The sequence below is a fragment of the Amblyomma maculatum genome, chromosome 11, assembly GCF_055883805.1.
Source record: "Amblyomma maculatum isolate TAMU_Amacu chromosome 11, ASM5588380v1, whole genome shotgun sequence".
Classification (NCBI taxonomy): domain Eukaryota; kingdom Metazoa; phylum Arthropoda; class Arachnida; order Ixodida; family Ixodidae; genus Amblyomma; species Amblyomma maculatum.
This window is the reverse complement of record NC_139354.1, coordinates 103,998,000-104,016,795: the sequence shown is the minus strand read 5'-3', so window position 1 is coordinate 104,016,795 and position 18,796 is coordinate 103,998,000. Positions and strand designations below refer to the sequence as shown.

The window sequence follows — 18,796 nt, the reverse complement described above, 5'->3', positions numbered from 1 at the left end:
GCCACGTCAGAGCTCAGACACAGATATAGTTTGCGTTCAACTATGAGCCTAGTAGCTGTTGATGTGTTGGACGTTGTTGCGGCCTACCTGCGAATTATAATCGTTTCAAGAAGCTGCCTGTTTTCCTGATTATGGTAAACAATCATTTTATAAAGTTAATTTGCGGTGCCCTTTATATGCCCTTTATTGAAAATATATGACTTTTAATGAAAAATGGCTGTTCTAGCGCCTGCGCACGTACCCACTCCAGTGTCCGCTTCTTCATCGCCCGTAACACTACTCAAGGCCACCGAGCGATCATCGCGATCGGTAGACGAAGACAGAAGATAAAGAAGGTAACGGCTTGCTGCCATGATGACCGATGATTCATGGCCCGGGAAGCTTTTGCTTTAGTGGCCGTCGGGATTCGGCGGCTGGGCCATAGGCGCGCATGCGGGGGGGATGTCCTCACGTGTAGTGTTGCACTGGGTCAGTGGGTTCGTCGTCTGGTCGGCGTCTCGGGTTGGTCGGGTCCTTTGGTGAGGTTTGTCGTGTGCTGTGTCAAAATCTTTTGATGTGTTCTCGAGTGTTCGTGGCATCTCGGGTAGGTGGGGTTTAACTTCGGGCTACTTCTGATTCTTCGTGTCTTGTGGTCAAGGTGGAAGACTGGGCTGTGGGTGGGGAACTGCGATGTCGCGTCGGGTCCGGCTGGCTGGAAAACCGCGCCATACGATGCGTCGTCCCAGCAGCCCGCTGTCGACGGCGCAAGAACACACAGGGCACCGAAGCTCCCGAGCAGCAACCTTCCGGGCTCTGTCGACGGAAGCGGAGGGGAAGTAGACAGAGGATGCCCGCACAGTTCTACAGTCTTACACCCACTATGCACTATATTGCTGTACACAAATAAGAACACTGGCACCGTCACACCATGCACTCACCAAGGCCGAAGCTCTGGCATGGTGACAATTGCAGAGTCACACGTATAGAAATCTGAACCGCAAACATTTGTTCTTCCTCAACCGCTACCCAGAAAAATGTTCCACCTGCCAACAACACCGACCAACACTATATCATTCTGTGTGGGCCTGCTCAAAACCACCCGGCGGCATTTCACCTATAACTCACCCCACCCTCTCTTTGGAAGATGCCTTGTCCCGCACGGAGCTGACCGAACAACGCCGGCTAATCGAGCGGGCCGAGAAAATTGCAGTGGCCGATGGACTTATGAACTAACATGCATTTGTTCCTACCTGAGACCATTTTATTAGCACCAACCCGCAAGTCCAGCGACAGCTGTCCTGGCGGACCTGCAAGATTAAGGCGGCACATGGGCCCTGGACTGAGGGCTTTACTCAGAAAGATAAGGAAATATAAAATAAAAGGTTTTCCTCCTCCAGGCAAAGGTGATGAGCGATGATGACGTACCCACGCCTCCCACCAAAATATTAGGGGGCGGGAAGCCGATGAAGAAAGGAGACGGCACATTGCAGATCGCGATGGCAGATGACGTTAATGAAAATGGCGGATCTATCGCGAGCGCGCCTGCCCACACCAGTGCCCGCTTCTTCATAGCCCGTAACACTACGCGCGGCCACCGAGTGATCATCCCGATCGGTGGACGAAGAAGTGCAAGTCGATCAGGTTTATGACATGACGATCAGGTGTGGATCGGTGAAGACAGGAGCGAAAGAAGGTAATGGCTTGCCGCCATGATGACCGATGAATCATGGCCCGGGAAGTTTTCACTGCAATAGTCGTCGGGATTTGACAGCTGCGTCCCAGGCGCGCATCAAACGGCACAGGTTGGGGTGATGTCTTCAGGTGTAGTGCTGTACTGGGTCAGTGGGTTCGTTGTCTAGTCAGCATCTCGGGTCGGTCGGGTCCTTTGATAAGGTCTGTCGTGCGCTTTGTCTTTTGAATGTGCTCTCGAGTGTTCGTGGCGTTTCGGGTCGGTGGATTCTTAACGTCATGCTACTTGTCATTCTTCGTGTCTTTCGTCGTAAAATATGTTTGACGCACTTAGACGTTCAGAAGCGCAATGTCTGCTATAAGAGACACTGCAGTGGACTGCTTGTGTTATCGTGCATCATCTTCAGTTCTAACTTATGCGCTGACATTGTTTAATATACCAGTGCTACCGTCTCTTCAACTAAATCGAAACGCTGCCGCTAAAGCCGAAGTTATTCCCGCATCTTTTAGGTGAGTTGCCAAGCGTCTTGAGATTGAAATAATGTCGGTTGCAAAAAGCTGAATTTCCATATTATAGCGAACAAAATATTTTGGCGTAGTTAAAGCAACACGGATCCTCCTTTATTTCTGAATTATTCTGGCTGTTCGAAAACCACAGTCGGTCCAGTGCAATAGACATTGTTTGTTTATAGAAATTTGTAGCAAAATACAATTGAGCCGTGGGACCATGGCTACAAGTGACATAGAAGACACCTGAGTGGGCCTTCGGCGCAACAGATGATGTGCAACACAATTTAGCAGGCACAGTAGCCATCTAGCATTTCGATGTGGGTTCTCATGAGCATTAAGAGTTCACACTTGTTGCATGCATTGGTGCTACATGTTATGTGTATATCGACGGCGGAAGATATGCCAGCAAAGTTGACAAAATATGTAGCACTAAACGTTTTGTTATATTCGATATCTCGGTAAAGCATATCGACAAGAATATTATTCAGAGAAACCAGTTACTTTAGCGTATCACTTGCAATGCGTTTAAGCTGAAGTTACAAAGCCTTTATTAGAGACGCGTATTTCATATTTTCCTATGCATAATACCTCAGTTGCCCTTGTGCTATCAAACGGAACACAATGCCTTCTTTGTTGTGCACTCCGGCCTTTATTTGGGATAATGATATTCTCCACACAATCGAGGACAGAGTAAATGATTTTGCTGTCAGAGCATGATGAAGCCATAATGGGGTCACATGCACTACATGCTTCAATAAACATTACCAGGTGGATTACACGTTTTCCTTTGCTCCTAGAGCTGGCCCGTAGAGAGGCCGGGGCGTTCCGCTATCCAACGCAAGAGCAACGGTTCGAATACAGCTGCGGAGGCAGTATTCTTAGTGTAGGTGAAATGAGAACCTATTCTTGAGACTTCTGTGCCCTTTCCACAATCCCAAGGCGCCGAAGATATCTATCTTGTCCGTATAAGCGTGCATCAATCCTTTGCTCAGTGTCGGCGTCTTATACAGCTCAATGAGTGAATGGGCGCATAGCTTCAAGTGCTGGAGCGTACCCGTTGAGGCGGACCATGTATTTTTAAAAGGAACAACACTTAGCCTTGCTCTCAAGAGGGGTGGGGTTGAAAGGAATCTGGCGCAGCTTATTTTGATAACAGGCCTGAAAGGAACAGACGGCAGCTTTTTTGCTTCTTTTGCGCGCATTAATGGCGTCCTTGCAAACACAACATAGAGTAGCGTAAACTTATTCGAAATGTCCTGTTTGTTCTTTTAGCTGTGAAGGAGCACGAAAAGAAAAGAAACACGCAATACACACAACGAACAGCAATTTGGGTTCCCCTATGCTGTGACATTTTTATTTAAGAAACATAAGCCCACTAAACGGCACGGGACGTTCCAGAAACCCGGCAGTATGCCTGTCGTAGGCATGTAACCTCCCAACCATCGTCGCAAGGTACATCTATCCTTGTCAGAAGATGTATAACAAGCAGCAATCCAGATCTGGTCGCACACCAAGCAGAGTGCTAACACATAAATATTTTCGCATACCATGGTTGCAACTGGTTTTTTTTTGCAACTAGTACATTTTTAGCCTATCCAAGGGTGGCATGTTGGATGAACACAAATCTGCTGCCTTTCTCAAAACTTTGTCTTCAAGGAGTAGTAGCTTTCCTGCTATGATTTATGTTTTCTGTTTGGTGCCAGAGTTTAACGGCCTGACTGACTGCGTTTTCGTGGCGCTTGTGTTTCCCTCGAAATATCGGCATCTGTAGACGTTGTTAGCGAGATCTAATGTGACATTGTACGACGTGCTCTAAAATGCTGCCATGTTAAGTTAAGCTAGTCAGTGTTTTACTTCCATATAGCAAAGAAACAAATGACTTCCTTGACCTAGCTGGCAGTATGCATGATTCAGATACATATACGGACGTGGCTTGGAATCGCGCGATATGCCTGTAATATTTCATTGTGTTATGTTACGCGCGACAAAGGGACATTACTGATACATTTTGCGGGGTTGAATTCTTCGTAAATGACACTTTTTACATTGTTTATATACCGGCATCACAGCAAGGGAATAAAGGTCGCCTTCCTGGACGAATTAGCAGACGTCAGCGATGTCGTCGCCCTCCCCCATGAGCCCGCGAATGACAAAGCTGAGCAAAGCCACCATCCCAGGTTCAATGTGAATGCAGCACTACCTTGATGTAGCCAAGATCAGATTAGAGCTATTCAAAATTACAGCGGATGCTTTTAGTCAGCTTCGAAACTGCGACAAACTCCTTTGGCCAAGCACAGCATCGTCACGGATGAACTCTGCTTCAAGGCCCCTACCGTGTATCCTTGCTAGAATGAAAGGTCATATCCGTGATCAAGTAGAAGAAATACTTCAGGACGACGTTATCCAGCCATAAAAGAGCTCCTGGGAGGCGCCAGTGGTTTTGGTAAAGAAATACGGCCCCATTCGTTTCTGCATCGAAACCCTGCCCTTGAATATCGCAGCGAAAAAAGACGTATACCCCCTCCTCTGCATCAACGGCACACTGGTACGGTTATGCAACGCTAAATACTTCATGTCGATAGACCTTAAGAGCAGCTATTGGCTAATTGAAGTCGACAAAACTGTTCCAGACAAAACTGCATTCATCCCACCGGACGGCCTATTCGAGTTTAAAGTGGTGCCATTTCCCCTCTGCTCCGCACCAGCAACGCTGCAACGGGTAATGGACACTGTGCTCAAGAGCTTGAAGTGGCGGATTTGTCTGGTGTGCTTGGGTGATCCTTGTCTTTTCCTGAAGCTTAAAAGAACACTTGAAAAGTCTTCGGACAGTGCTCGAAGCAATCAAGACATCAGGCCTAACGTTGAAACCAGAGAAATTCCACTTTGCCTGCAACGAACGGCGATTCCTAGGTCACGTCGTTAGCAGGAAAGGTTTTCGCCCCTACCCGGAGAAACCAGCTACGATCGCACAGTTTCCACAGCCAGCCAACAAGAAAGCTGTACGCAGGCTCCTTCAGTTGTGCGCTTACTATCGGCGACTTGTCAGGAATTTTTCACACATCGCCGAACCATTGACGCAGCTTACAAAGGATGATATACCTTTTAAATGGTAAGTGCCGCAATATAATACTTTCAAGGAACTTAAGCGCCGCTTAGTCCTCTGCTGTACTTGGGCACTTCGATGAAAATGTGGAGACAGAAATTCATACCGACACAAGTAGCATTGGCCTAGGCACTGTTCTTAATCAGAAAAAATTGATTGATTGATTGAATGTCCTTTATTGAATGGGAAGGCTCATGGCCATGGATGGGGATAAAGGGGAGTAGACATAATCTTCATTGTTTATTTAGGTCGTCACTCGAATCACATTGCTCTAACCAGGCCACTAAGCGAGCCATACTTGGCAAATATCATCTGTGTGTTTGCATCAGTTTCTAGAAGGGAACGGTAGTTCAGGCGGTAGGGTTCGATCTCGGGGCGTCCAGTAGAAAAAGCAGGGCATTTCCAAAGTAAATGAGATATGCCGCCGCAGGTTAGAGTCGTTCAGTGGGGGCACGTAATAATTTTCTCTTACGAGAAGAACCCACCTCACCCGAAGTCAAGAAGTCTTTTTGAATAAGCTCATCGCCCATGCGGCTTACACGCCACGTATTATGGCCCGCTGGCGTCAGAAAAAATAGAGAGACAAAAGTTATCGCGTACGCAGCCGTCCCTTCTCGAAAGCTGAGTCCAAGTATTCGATGACGGAGAAAGAATGCCGTCCCATCTGTAAGGGACCGACGGGCACCAGATGAGCGTGGGCCCCGATGGAACGCTGTGGCGAACGCACTCGTGACGACAGGTGGGTCGTGACAAGAACGCTCCGTTCTTTTCTTTCCTTTTTTTTGATACACCGGGTTGAACGCGATGTCTCGACCGCGCGGGGGCAGGTGAGACGCTCATTCATGAAGCGCCCAATGGAAGGACGTGACCCCAGGAGTTTTACCTTTCCTTTTTTTGTTTAGGAGAGGGAGGGATTAGTCATCCTAAAGTTGAAGGGGGCGCTGGACATCAGAACCAACCAATACGGTCGATGTTTTGTGGTGATTGGTTGTGACAGAATTTAGGGCTGGACCTAAGGGGGTTAAAACCAAGCCCGAGGGCACGGTCCGGGGTTCCGGGAGAGGTTTTGATGCTCTGCATCGTCGGCTATGCCGAGGTGGGAATATTTCCCTTTTTGCCGGTTCCACCTTAGATCTCTGTCGTAAATGTTGTAAGTATCTGCTGTGTGTATAAATATTCAGTTTTTTTCTCGTCAACCCCTGCCTTCAAGTCTTCACTCATACCGTCTCTGACGGGACGCCTCTGGCAAAAAAAAACAACATCCGCTGAACCACATTACCGTCTCTGACGGCGCACCGCTTGTGCACAGAGAACCACCATTCGGAACTTTACTGGCGCAGTCGACAGGATTTGGGCCACATCAAAATTTCTCACCTATCTGTACGCACGATCATTCAGGATTGTGAGCGACCACCATGCTCTGTGCTGGCTCGCCAACTTAAAATATCCCTCCGACCACCTCGGGCAATGAAGCCCGCGCATTCATGAATTTGACATCACAGTCGTCTGTAACTTTGGCTGCAAGCATTCCGATGCAGACTGCTTGTTACGAGCCACCATTGATGCGCCGCCGAAGGAAGACGACTCAGACACCTTCTTGGGACTGGTACCCGCCAGCACATTTGTACAGTAGCAGCGCTCGGACGCTGACTTGAAAGCTCTAGTTAATTACCTAGACGACAAGACCACTTCCCCGAATGTGTTCGGACGTGAGTTGTCGTCCTTCGCGCTGCGCAACGACGTCCTAATGAAGAGAGTCGCACCCAACAGAACGACATATCTCCTTGTCGTGCCGAAGGAACTTAGAATAGAAATTTTGCTGGCCCTCCACGATAAGCCGACAGCAGGACATTTCGGAATGGCTCGCAAGCTGCATCGAATCCTAGAGAAGTTTTATTTACCACGGTTACCTGCTGACGCCGCACTAAACATGCCATGAGTATCAGCGACGCAAGTCAGACCTGCTGGGCTTATGAACCCATACCCCCCCTCTCCACACACACACAAAGCCGTATAAGCTAATTAGAATGGATCTCCTCGGCCATTTCCTTACTTCATATACAGGCAACAAGTGTGTCATCGCTGCCATCGATTACCTTGCCCATTACGCTGAAGCAACGGCACTGCTTAATGATATCGCAGAAGAAAAAGCAAAGCTTTTGTCGAGCGCATTCTTTCGCGACACGACGGTCCCGAAGTGCTCATCACGGAGAGGGGAACATCATATACAGCGGGGCGGCTTACTCAGGCCATCTTGGAATGCAGCCAGACAAGACACTGGAGGACGACCGCCTACCAGCCGCAGACGAACGGACTCACGGAACGTCTGCATAAAATTATAGCGTGTATGCTCTTCATGTACAACGCCGAACACAAGAACTGGGACGTCATCTTGCCCTACGTGATCTTCGTGTGTACTAAGGCCATCCAGGAGACAACCAGAACAACCCCGTTCAAGCTTGTGTACGGCAGGGAGCCCGAGACAACGCTTTAGGCGATGATGGCATATACACGGCGCCCTCTGGTTGCACGCGCCGTTTCCTACAAAATTTATAAAACATGTATAGCTACAGAACCACGTTCCCAGCAAGCATAGAGCCTTATTACAGTTAGTTTTAGAGACACCTATCACGACAGGCCTGTAATATAAGTTCAGTTTCGTCGAAGTTGGCCTAAAGTACAGCAAAATGTCTGCACATTCCATGGCACAGAAATCCACTGAATAAACACAAAACAGCAGACAGTTATTTTCGTAATAAACATCGCAGATTGTAGGCACATAGAGTCCTGAAAGTGCCTAGCTGCTCAGGTCGTTCAGAGGTCAGCAGAACCCTAAGATAGTAACACAAGATTCATTTTCTTCCATGTTCTCTGCGTCGTTGCATTGTCAGCCAAAGAATCAGAATTTGCAGCTACAAGCAAGGGATGAAACTTTTTGGTTTATTCAAATGTTCACGTCGATGCACAAGTGTGGTCCTCCCTATGTTTTCTGCTCGTTGTTTGGAGCCTGACTGATTTATTCCCACGTTCGAAGTCATAAAACTTCCATTGCGAATATCCGCTCTTCTGTGTGCGTCTTGCTTCCACCCTCCTCTAAGTCGCGCTATTTTTCTCGAAACGGCACACTAACTTGCCCACGCATTCGTTTTAACAAGTTCCATACAGTATAGCTTATATTAACTGTTTATAGAATTGCAGCAGTTAGGCAGCAAGAGGCCTTCCAAGTTCGGACGCGCGCTACGTTCAACAGCGATTTAGGCACTAAAATTTCACCAATGTTTTTTTTTGGCAGCAGTGTTACAATATCTACTTTGTTGCTGCTCTAGGTTCGTACTGACAGCTACCCTGCCTGTGCCGTAAAGCGGTAATACAAAATTATTAAATATCTTGTTCGCAAGGGATGCTTTTGGCGGACGGGAGCATAACGAGGCATAGTAAATGACAATTTTAACGTTGTTAACCTTTCTAAATAATCCGACGTTGGTTTAGGTTAGGGTGTGTTTGAGCCGAAGTGAAGCCTGGTGCAATGCGAATTTCTGAATAGGGCATGGGCTAATATGTTTTGGCCGCATTTTTCTATTATTCAAGAAAACCCAGAACTTTGAAGAGGACTCTGGGATAATAATAAAGGTACCGGCACGCATTCTTAAATGCTTAATAAAGCTACGTGGTTAATGGCGTAAGCCTTGCGGATGCTTCAAAGAGAGGCTTACACGCGCCCATTGCACCAGGTCGAAGTCGAAGTGCAGTCAAGCTGCATCTTCAGCATTTAAACTACCGAGTACAAAATGGCATCTCAGTTCGGCGCCTCAAAACCGGCGAAGCGTATAGGCATGGAGGAAAGAAGAACATAGGAGAGACCCTTGCTATTTCCAATGCATTCGAGAAAGTGTGGCGGAAGTGACGTCAAAATTTAGGGTTAGCCAAGTCGGGCCATTAGCAACGGCGACGCGTTGCTTTGAAAACTTGGCCCACTAGCAACAGCGTTGCTAAGGGCCCTAGGTACGTGAGCGTCGCGGAGAAAGAGAATGCGGAGCGTAAAGGAGGAGGAAAGACGTTGCAGCGTCCGGTCACGGTGCGGCCGCGCCGGCTTCACAAAAATGACGTCAGGGCCTCTCCTAAGTTCTTTCCTTCCTCCATGCGTATAGGGATGCGAGCACTGCTGCTTATGCGCGAAAACATTTCCGGTGCGTCGTGCAACGATTGCAGCATCGGCCGAGCAGTCTGTCTTGGATATAAGAGAGAAAGGTGGACAGCTCACAGGCGCCCACTTCCGGGGAAGGGGCATAGGCAGTCAAAACTACTGGCTGGTGTAGGCTCTCGAGAAATTAAGTAACAGTTTCCTTACTCCTTTAATTTTAAGCGTGCCTACGGCGGCCGGGCCAATACTCCGAGAAGCGCCCGGTTGCCAGTTACGAGTTCTATTAGGCGACATGCTACATCATATCTGAACCCTAATGGCTACATCGACAAAGTGTAGCCATCCCGCAGGAGTTCCACTCTGGCATGGAAACCAAACGATAGTTATTTGTACTCATTTCTTTGCGCTAGCATCAGCTAGAAAAATGGGTTATGTCCAAATGGAAAGATAATATGACATATTCCTGATGCTCATTCCCTCTAAATCCCAAACATGCGATCCTGCAGGCATAAGGCCTTCTCGCCATCAATTTGAGAACAAAAGAAGCTTCCAAACATAATGTATGAAACCGTATTTTAATTTTATGGTTGACTATATGCCGCCTGCTATTCGTCACGTTATGACATGTATTCTTTTCTGTTTTCTGATTTAAGGTGCAAAGTAAATGCCTCCTCAGATAATATTTAGTCTTCAGAGTGGTACCTCTACTAGTGCGACTTGTGATAGTGAACGGTTGATATGACCCGCGTACACTATCGCTATAAATGCGAGCAGATAAGTGCGATGAATAGAAAATCAAAGTGAAGTTCCGACGGAAAACCAACTATCAATATTACTGCAATACAATACGAAATTAAAGGTAAGCACATACAAGTACAAATACATCCCTGCAAAAACATCAAAAAAATTAACATGCATTTAAAAATATCAACATGTTAGCGGGTGTCTCTTTTGTACCGTATTCTTTATGTCCGTATGTTTTGACCGTTAACAAAATGATTTCAACAAGCCCAAGTTGAAGTTTTAATAAAAATATGAACCACGCTCATAGCGCCTATTTAGTTACACTAATATACACATTTCTATACAGAACGTTTGATGAAAAGTGCAAGCTAATTAACGTTTAAAGGATTCTCACCGCTACGTACAGACGACCGTGATTCTCAAAACTATACACAAAATGTTTCTCAGTTGATGCGGGACTCCGACACGCTCGAATGCATTTCAAAATGCCCACTGTATCTCTACTCAATTGTCCATTGCACTACTCACAGTGAGGGCATTAAGAAACGAGTAAATACAAAAATAAAACATAAAGGTTTAACAACACGTGCACATACCACGCACAGACCCTTGTCCAGCGAAATCAGGACAACAGCGTCTTTTATAGAGTCCACGTAAGTTTTTGCTCTCAGTTCATTGGTGTTTACCTAGAATTTAACATGTTGAAAACATAGTGATTAGAATTCGCACTTGGAAAGACAACTGGTGGATGAATCATGATATGTTAAAAAGGTGCCCTCAGTAGAGAAAGAGAAAACAGAACATAATGTTCTAGTAGGAGAAGTATGAAAACGAGTCACGCACCTGGTTGTATCTAAAAATACTATGGCACGACATTGTGAAATTCTTGCTTCAAGACATGTGCTTAAGCATTATGTTGTATGTTATAGTTGATGGGTACGGATATATTAAAAAACCTTTATACTTGCAATACGCAAATAATACAAGTGTTTTGTGTTACAACAAATGTCCCGCCGTAGTTTGGCATCGCCACCCACCGTCATTTCACATCTAGGTTCCTTCCTGTCCCTTATGTAGAGCAGGAGGTGAAGGCATTTTCGTGTTGCCGACATCATCTTTCTTGGCATCCTGGCAATAAATCTTTGCTTTATTATGGACAACCATGTTGTAATTCACTCTCCACGAATTGAAAGGAGCTGCCAGTGTGTAGATACATAAGTGCTTTCGTACAGCAACTACAGGGCTACGCCTGGCCTATGGTGCTTAGTGGAGAGGCTGTCTTTGAATGCAGAGGACAAAATTTTATTGCATCATACTTGGGCTGAGCTTTTCTCCCGCGTGAATGGTAGCTGCAGAATTTTGCCAACCACTATGGCATCACTTCAATGTTCACGAGAATGAAGGCCTTCCTAGGATCGAATAAGCAAGTAATATTGCGGATAGCCTCTTTTTTTTTCAATAAACCAATGTGTGTCATTTCCCTGGCACAGCATTACTTGCGACATGAGATGTAATTTATTAATATTTAGCTCAGGTATGCAAGCCGGCTCAACATTATATAACTTTTCTAACAAAAAGTAAGGGCTCCACAGTACGTTTGAGGATACGTTCTAATCATATGATGTTATTAACTGATATTTCGTAGTTTGTGCTTGCTTTTGAACACAGCCGTAAAACAATCTCGCTTCATTGCTTGAATTTTACCGTTTTAACAACAAGGAATATAAGTTTTAGTGGCTGCATTAAAATGTCGCTGATAAATGAATGCAGATGTCATCGACTTTCATTAGGATCCTTGCAGCCTTCCGCTCCCATACTGCACCCAGCCACCTGGTGGTGATGACTATGATGAGGGAGATGGGTTACTGGACACGACTTATGCCGGCCTGAACGAACGGCGGCACTCTTAGTATTCAGGGGACTGGGTTAGGGACGGGTGGGAGGGGGGGAGAACGGGCGAGCAAAGTCCTCCAGAGTCCAAGGGGTCGAAGTCCGGAAGCACAACGACGAGGTCCACAAAATACAGAGGCCTATCCTGGGTGCCCGCGGATAATATCACTGTGCCGTTCTTGCTCTGTCGTCAATAATATGGACAATATACTCAAAGTCGCTGAGGAGTTCTGTTTATATACTGACTCATACAAATAGCTAAAGTAGTCAGGACCATAATGCAATTGCCAATAGCTAAGAGCGATCAGACGTTCCACCAACGACGTAGAACGGGGTTAAGAAACTTTTCGGAGATATGAAAGGAGGGAAATAGCTGGGGAGGATCAGGTAACTAGAGATTTCTTAGAGCACGAGGAAATATAGCGCTAGAACACTGACCACCCTGCATACACAGTTCCTGGTGACATCGACGGTACAGGAAGCATGGAAGAACGCTATTTTTATCCTAAATCATAAAGGGACCCACATGACTTGAACCATTAAAGACCAGTCAGCTTATTGGTCATTGCGTAGAAGGTATTCACTAAGAAAATCGCTAATAAATTAAGGGTAACATAACCTTCCATTAACTAAAGAATCAAGCAAGTTTTAGAAAAGGTACTCTACAGTCGATCATATCCGCACTGCCAACCAGATGATAGAAAAATTCTCGTAACATATCCACTCCTTACGCATAAAGTGCATTGACTGCGCAAGAGCATTTGGCTCCATCTAAACCTCAGCAGTCATGAAAGCATTGCGAAATCATGGCCTAGATGATCCGTATATAAAAGCACTGTAATGTACAGCTAAAAGAAATATGAAAGGGAACATGGGAGCGCGTGGCTTCTACACTTTCAAATGCGCTGTCACCGACAGGTGATACGAATCAGTGGTAAGGACGCAGTGCAGTTCAGGGCAACGCACATAGCTATGGAAGAGAACATTGTTGGGCTAACGTTAAGAAAAAAAAGCGTGAAGAGTGAATCAGAGAAATGTCTAGGGCTAATGACATTCTAGTGAAACCCATTCTAGTGGTCTCAGGGGGTAACACTTGAAGTCCAAGGGAAGGAATGCACATCAGGGGCGGGCAGAGAGCTTGCTAGGTGGATTAGGTAATACAATCGCAGGGGTCAAGCGGATGCGGCTCGTACATGGATCGGGTTATTCGAGGAATATGAAAGAGGAATTCGCGCTGTGGAGGATATAGTAGAACGGATGACATGGTGTTCTTGCTCTCCAGGTTTAACGCTGCATTTTTTTCTCGTAAACACTCTCGGCCTCACCATCCATAACTGCTGAGTAGTGTCCGACCGCATGTACGTCAGGATGCATTAAGAACGCAACGCCGCAACAAAGCTCACTCGCTGAAGGCGTCCGCATCGCGGAGTGTCCTGCAGTAGATTGGTATCTGGAGCATCTTCATATTTCCTAATTGGCGCCAACATCTGGAAGCAAACAACGCTGCTTACCGCTTTTTTTTATTTTCTTCAGGTTGAGTAACGGGATTGTGTGCTTGTGGAACCTAACACGGGCTTGCTGCACACGTCTCATATACATCGCAATTTGAACAAAATGGGAAGTTGTAGAGAATAGCGGCCCAGTAATGAAAGAATATGTACTGCGAACATTGAAGTAACTATAAACAGCTGCAAGGTTACTTCCATGATAGAAACCTGAGCCAAATCTCTGGTATCAATGGACTTTCGCTTTTAAGATGTATAAAGTGACTATACATAGGGACGGTTGGAAATTGGCGCCACATGCTGCCAAAGAGTAAAATATAAACTACTGGCCCACCTTCTTTGCCACCTTTTTATCTTTAGTAGTGTTCCCGGGATTTGATTTTGTCTAGAAACGTCCTGGCGGAACACCTAGTGATCATCATTCCATACTCTTCTGATTTCAAGAAGACATGCCCCAAAGAGCCATACAGCATGACATATTGCTTCGGGTGTACTTAACGAAGAAGTGACTTCAAACTGTCAACGAATCCAAAAGCTTACATCATGCCGCTTCCAACAAACCCAATTGATGATAGTGTCCTTGTTGATCGGACCCTACATTGAACTAAGCGTGACAGGATACGGGTGTGTTGTACGGGCAGACCACCAAATCATTGGAGTCCGCAATGCAACACCAGGGGATACGTATTTGCACAGTATAATGGAATATTACCAGCTGCCCGCATTCTCCTGCGCCAACTGCTGCTGTGTATTCTAACTTCACCTTTCTCTCCCCACCTAAGCGGGGATTACTTCGCACTCATCCATTTTGGGTCTGCATGTTCTTCCGCGCCTGTATTCGGTCACGTAGCGGCCATGGCACCCCATTTTAAACAGACTCATTATGCTTCACCCTGGCATCCACTCGCCCTCTAGCACTGGGGGATGGGTGGACACATTTTCCGTGTTCATACTCGCCACTAGCATGATGGGGAATGGACTTACGCTCTATTTACCTCATTGTTCAGTCGTTTTGCCTTCCTTATGGCATCCCAGGAAGCATATAATACTGCTCCCTCTAGTTCAACGACCGTAACAGCTTCTTCCCACCTCTGAAATCTCTCCCAGTTCGGAAAAATAAAACCAATACTTTTCCAAAGGAACACTGCTTCTAGTATGAACTCTGAAATTATTTCCATATGCTCCTTGAGCATGTTGACAGTTACTATTGAAGAACTGCGTGTTTATACAATCATCGACATGGGCTCTGTTAATTCCGTCATTCATCTCACTTGTCCTCGCCTATATGAAGTTACAACTCCATACATTATATGAAGAAGAACTGGACAAGGGTAATTGGGGTACACCTCAGTTCGCAGATCAGCCAACGTTTCGACAAGTGGACTTGTCTCAGACGAAGACAAGTCCACTTGTCGAAACCTTAGCTCATCTGCGAACTGAGGCGTACCCCATTTACCCTTGTTCAGGTCTTCTTCATACCGTGCAAACCATCTTTTTCCTTACCAAGATACTTTATTGGGCGAGTTGGTACTTATTCATTATTAATTTAAACAACGCGAACACGAAGACAAAGACGTTCTACCTAACTCCATACATTGGTTAACTACTGCATGGAGTCAAAGAAACTCGTAAATCCAACGTGACAATCCACAGCGCTTGTTCATGTCCAGTACCAGCAGCATCATATTGCATTTGATGTCCACCGCTCGGGCGCGCATCGCAAGAACTTGCCCTGGGACTTGTATGCTATGCCTTGTTTCATGCCTTGCCATAAAAATCTCCCCGCATTACGGGATATTCATGTCCAATGTGTATTCGGTGAAGTTTACTTAGTGTACTCTGTAGATGTGAGGCGGGCATTTTTGTTACCTTCCACAGAGATCTCGATGATGAATCCTTAGTTATGCCTGCCTCACAATGGACATACGACGGCATAGAGCTTGCTTGTACTGGCGCGCGTTTCAACAGTGGTTGCATTATTGTCATGCGGCAGAACTCTACTGCTCCAATCATTACTATTGCCAAAAGACGCCACTGTTGGCGTTTTCTTTGACCGGGACCCTACTGTCCTTAACGCACTGTTCTCTGTGTCACCGCCAGCTGACCACTTGGCCTTCTTCCCCATTGCTCGCGAGCGCCAACAACATTGATACTACATCTGAGCACTTGACAGCCTTTGTAGCCATCGCTTTGAATTAAATTAGGCAGTACTGCCAAATTCACTACTATTGACGAAAGACGCCACTGTTGGATTTACCGGTTCCCTATAGTTTTTAACGCGCTGCACTGTTTCTCACCGCGAGCTGATTCGACCACTTGGCGTACTTATGCAGTGCTGGCGGCCCCCAACAACAGTGATATTACACCTGAGCACTTGACAGCCTTTGTAGCCGTGGTTTTGAATTAGAATAAGCAGATATCTATACCGTTCAATTGGATCAATCGGATGCAAGCTAATTGCTATGCAATTCTTCACCAATGTCCGTATTATGTTTCGTTATCATAATGCGAAGTAATTTTAAGTCAAGTTGCTGACATGTCCTCGCACATTTTCCGGCTGCCAAAAAGATCTTGGTACTCTCGCTGTTTTTGTTAGAAACGCCGGTAGCTGAGTCTGTTTCTGAATCGATTACCCAGGCACCTAAGAAGTTAGCCCACAAAAATGGTTACCCTTTCCCTAGCATTGTATTAGCATTAGATTGCATCTAAGAAGATGAACGTTTCTTTAGTCTCGGCTCATGTACGAGATACTCGCAAGTTATTTTGCATGAACATGAGAAGAACTGACTACCTTGCAGCCTTCCACAGACTACAAATTAATTGTGACGCCTATCAAACTCCGCGATGCTCAAGCCATCTTTTAGTGCCGGTCGACACAGGGATTTGCGGATTGAAATAGAACGCTTTTATTTGCTGTCTAAGCAATTTAATGTTTTCTTCGAATTTCGCCCAGCCCAACAAAGTACAACCAAAATTCACCACAATTATCACGTCCCTTGTATAAGCTCTGCATCAGTGCACTACCAAGCAGCGCTATTGCCACCAAAACCAGCAGTGAACCTGGTTGTTCACCCTGATCCCAAAAAACTTGAAGCTGTTTTCATTTTTCTTCGACCCAAGCAACAGAAAGAAATCCGCATCTTCCTTTTTTCCGTACTCTTGCCGTTTTAGCCGGGGATTTTATCGGCCTCGTTAGGCTACCTCAAGTTTTCGGATGTGCCTGTCACACAGTACTCCGCTCAGTCAACATCATCTGCAAGAAATCCTCCAGCTATCACCTTTATACCAATGGCGTCAATCTTTACGGAACTTCCATATCTGGAGCAGATATGGAACATCAGCTGCCATATACAAATATATAGGGCAGCAAATAAGACCTTATCTGGGCAAATCAAATAAAAATCAGGCCAGATAAGGTCACATATGTGTGCAAAGTGGAGAAATATGGGAGAGGCCTTCGCCCTGCAGTGGGTATAATCAGGCTGATGATAATGATGATGTGTGCAAAACGTTGTCCTTATATGACTCAAATTTGGCCATATCATGTAATATATAATCCATATCTAAACGGGTAACGGGATCTTATATGGCTTGATCAGGGGCATATATGGTATCCTCGGGACCTTATGTGGCCTGATAAAGGGCATATAGGGAGTCATCATGACCTTATATAGACAGGCCAGGGCCATATGCATGTCGTCAACAAGACTTTATACAGCCTCATTGGGGCCTTAATTATGTAGGTGCCATAATGACTGTATATTAGCAATATATGGCCCAGCTTCTTCTACCTTCTGCAAATATCCAATATTTGCATCATGTGGCCATCTTAGTTTTGACATGATTGCATCCAATTGAGAAAATAGCTACGACTCTCAATATTTCAATTATTCTGCATATTTGGCTGCATTGTAATTATTATGCCATTTGTTCCTTAACCCAGGAGTGCGCTGGGTTATAGCTAAATGCTCCTCTTTCCGCCTACTAACTCGCATTTTCATTTAATATGTGGCGGCAGTCTGGTGCACAAAGCATGGTCGGTTAAGTTGAGCGATTCAAAATATCAAGAAAGTGATGGCAGTTCAGTATACCGCCCCCTCCGCGCTGTCTAGACGGTGACTCATCCTAAGAGGCAGCTGGCGGTCGCTGCGTCGCAGGCCGTGCTGGGTAGAGAGTGACTCATCCTCTCCAGCGTTCCCCTCTTCCTTCTCAGACAGCAGTGGTCGCTGCGTCGCAGGCTCGCATTTAATCTCTCCTCGTAGATGCCACGCTCTACCGCTGAGGCCGCGAGCTCTCCGTTTTGTGTGTGTTTGCTTCTGTCCCCTCCCCCTTTCAACTCCGTGCGCGTCAGCACTTTTTGGTGTCTCGTTCCTTTTCGGTGGCAGACATCGTATTTCGGTGCGGCTGGCAAGCGTGCTGCATGTTGTGTATGCTGGTGTGTGTGTATGTGGCAGCGACTGTTCGCTATCAGCTGTGTGCATGTAACAAAAATGTGACAGCAAACCTACACGAGCTTCAGTCTGACCGCTGGTACAGAGGAAATTACTGTGTCCCAGTGCGGATGGAAGCTGCCTCCCTAGCCTCGGCAGCAAACCTGGTGGTCGCTTGAGCTTTTCGGGCCTTCTGCCCTGGGTGGCCCCGCCCTAATCTTCACCATTGTGTAGAAACTCCCAGCAGATCGCACCCTCATTGTGTCGCCTCATCTTCATGCCAGATCACCAAAACCGTGAGCATGAGACTTCTTGTCGGGAATTAGCACTTGCTAGCATCATGATATTGTTCACTTTATTATTTTGATAGAAAATTATATTTCCAATCAGTAAATTGTATGGCAATTGCCAGTATGTGATTGCGATATTTCTCCGTACATTTCGTTGCTAATTGGTCTTTCGCGCTAGCGATTTTGACAAATTTCATTGGGTGGATAGGGTCCTTCATTGTTAATTATTATTATTATTTTTTTTACTACCTACGTAGCTTCGTGCTTGATTTGGTTTAGGGGCAGAGCTGTCGCTGTCATGACAAATATCACCGGGCATGTTTTTTTTCTCTCTTAATTTCAAAAGCAACCACGAGTTAGGCGCGTTCGTGCATTTTGTACTGCAGTCTGCTTAAGGTAACATCAGTACTTCCTGACAGCTTATATGTACTTTGCTAAGTTTTAGGTATTAGCAGCAGTCCCAGCAGTATGTGGTTTATCGCCCTATGGTTTAGCGGTACCTTTTCCGGGTATCG

The 18,796-nt window shown here is 46.0% G+C and overlaps 1 protein-coding gene across 1 annotated transcript in view; it reads right to left on the bottom strand.

Moving 5' to 3' along the window:
• LOC146174540 (venom metalloproteinase Antarease-like) overlaps window positions 1-18,796 on the bottom strand; it is a 102,344-nt gene that overhangs the window by 72,711 nt on the left and 10,837 nt on the right. The window contains exon 3 of the mRNA XM_084584947.1: window positions 10,763-10,852. Within this exon, the coding sequence (XP_084441073.1) occupies window positions 10,763-10,852 (90 nt within the window). The remainder of the gene's footprint in view (window positions 1-10,762; window positions 10,853-18,796) is intronic.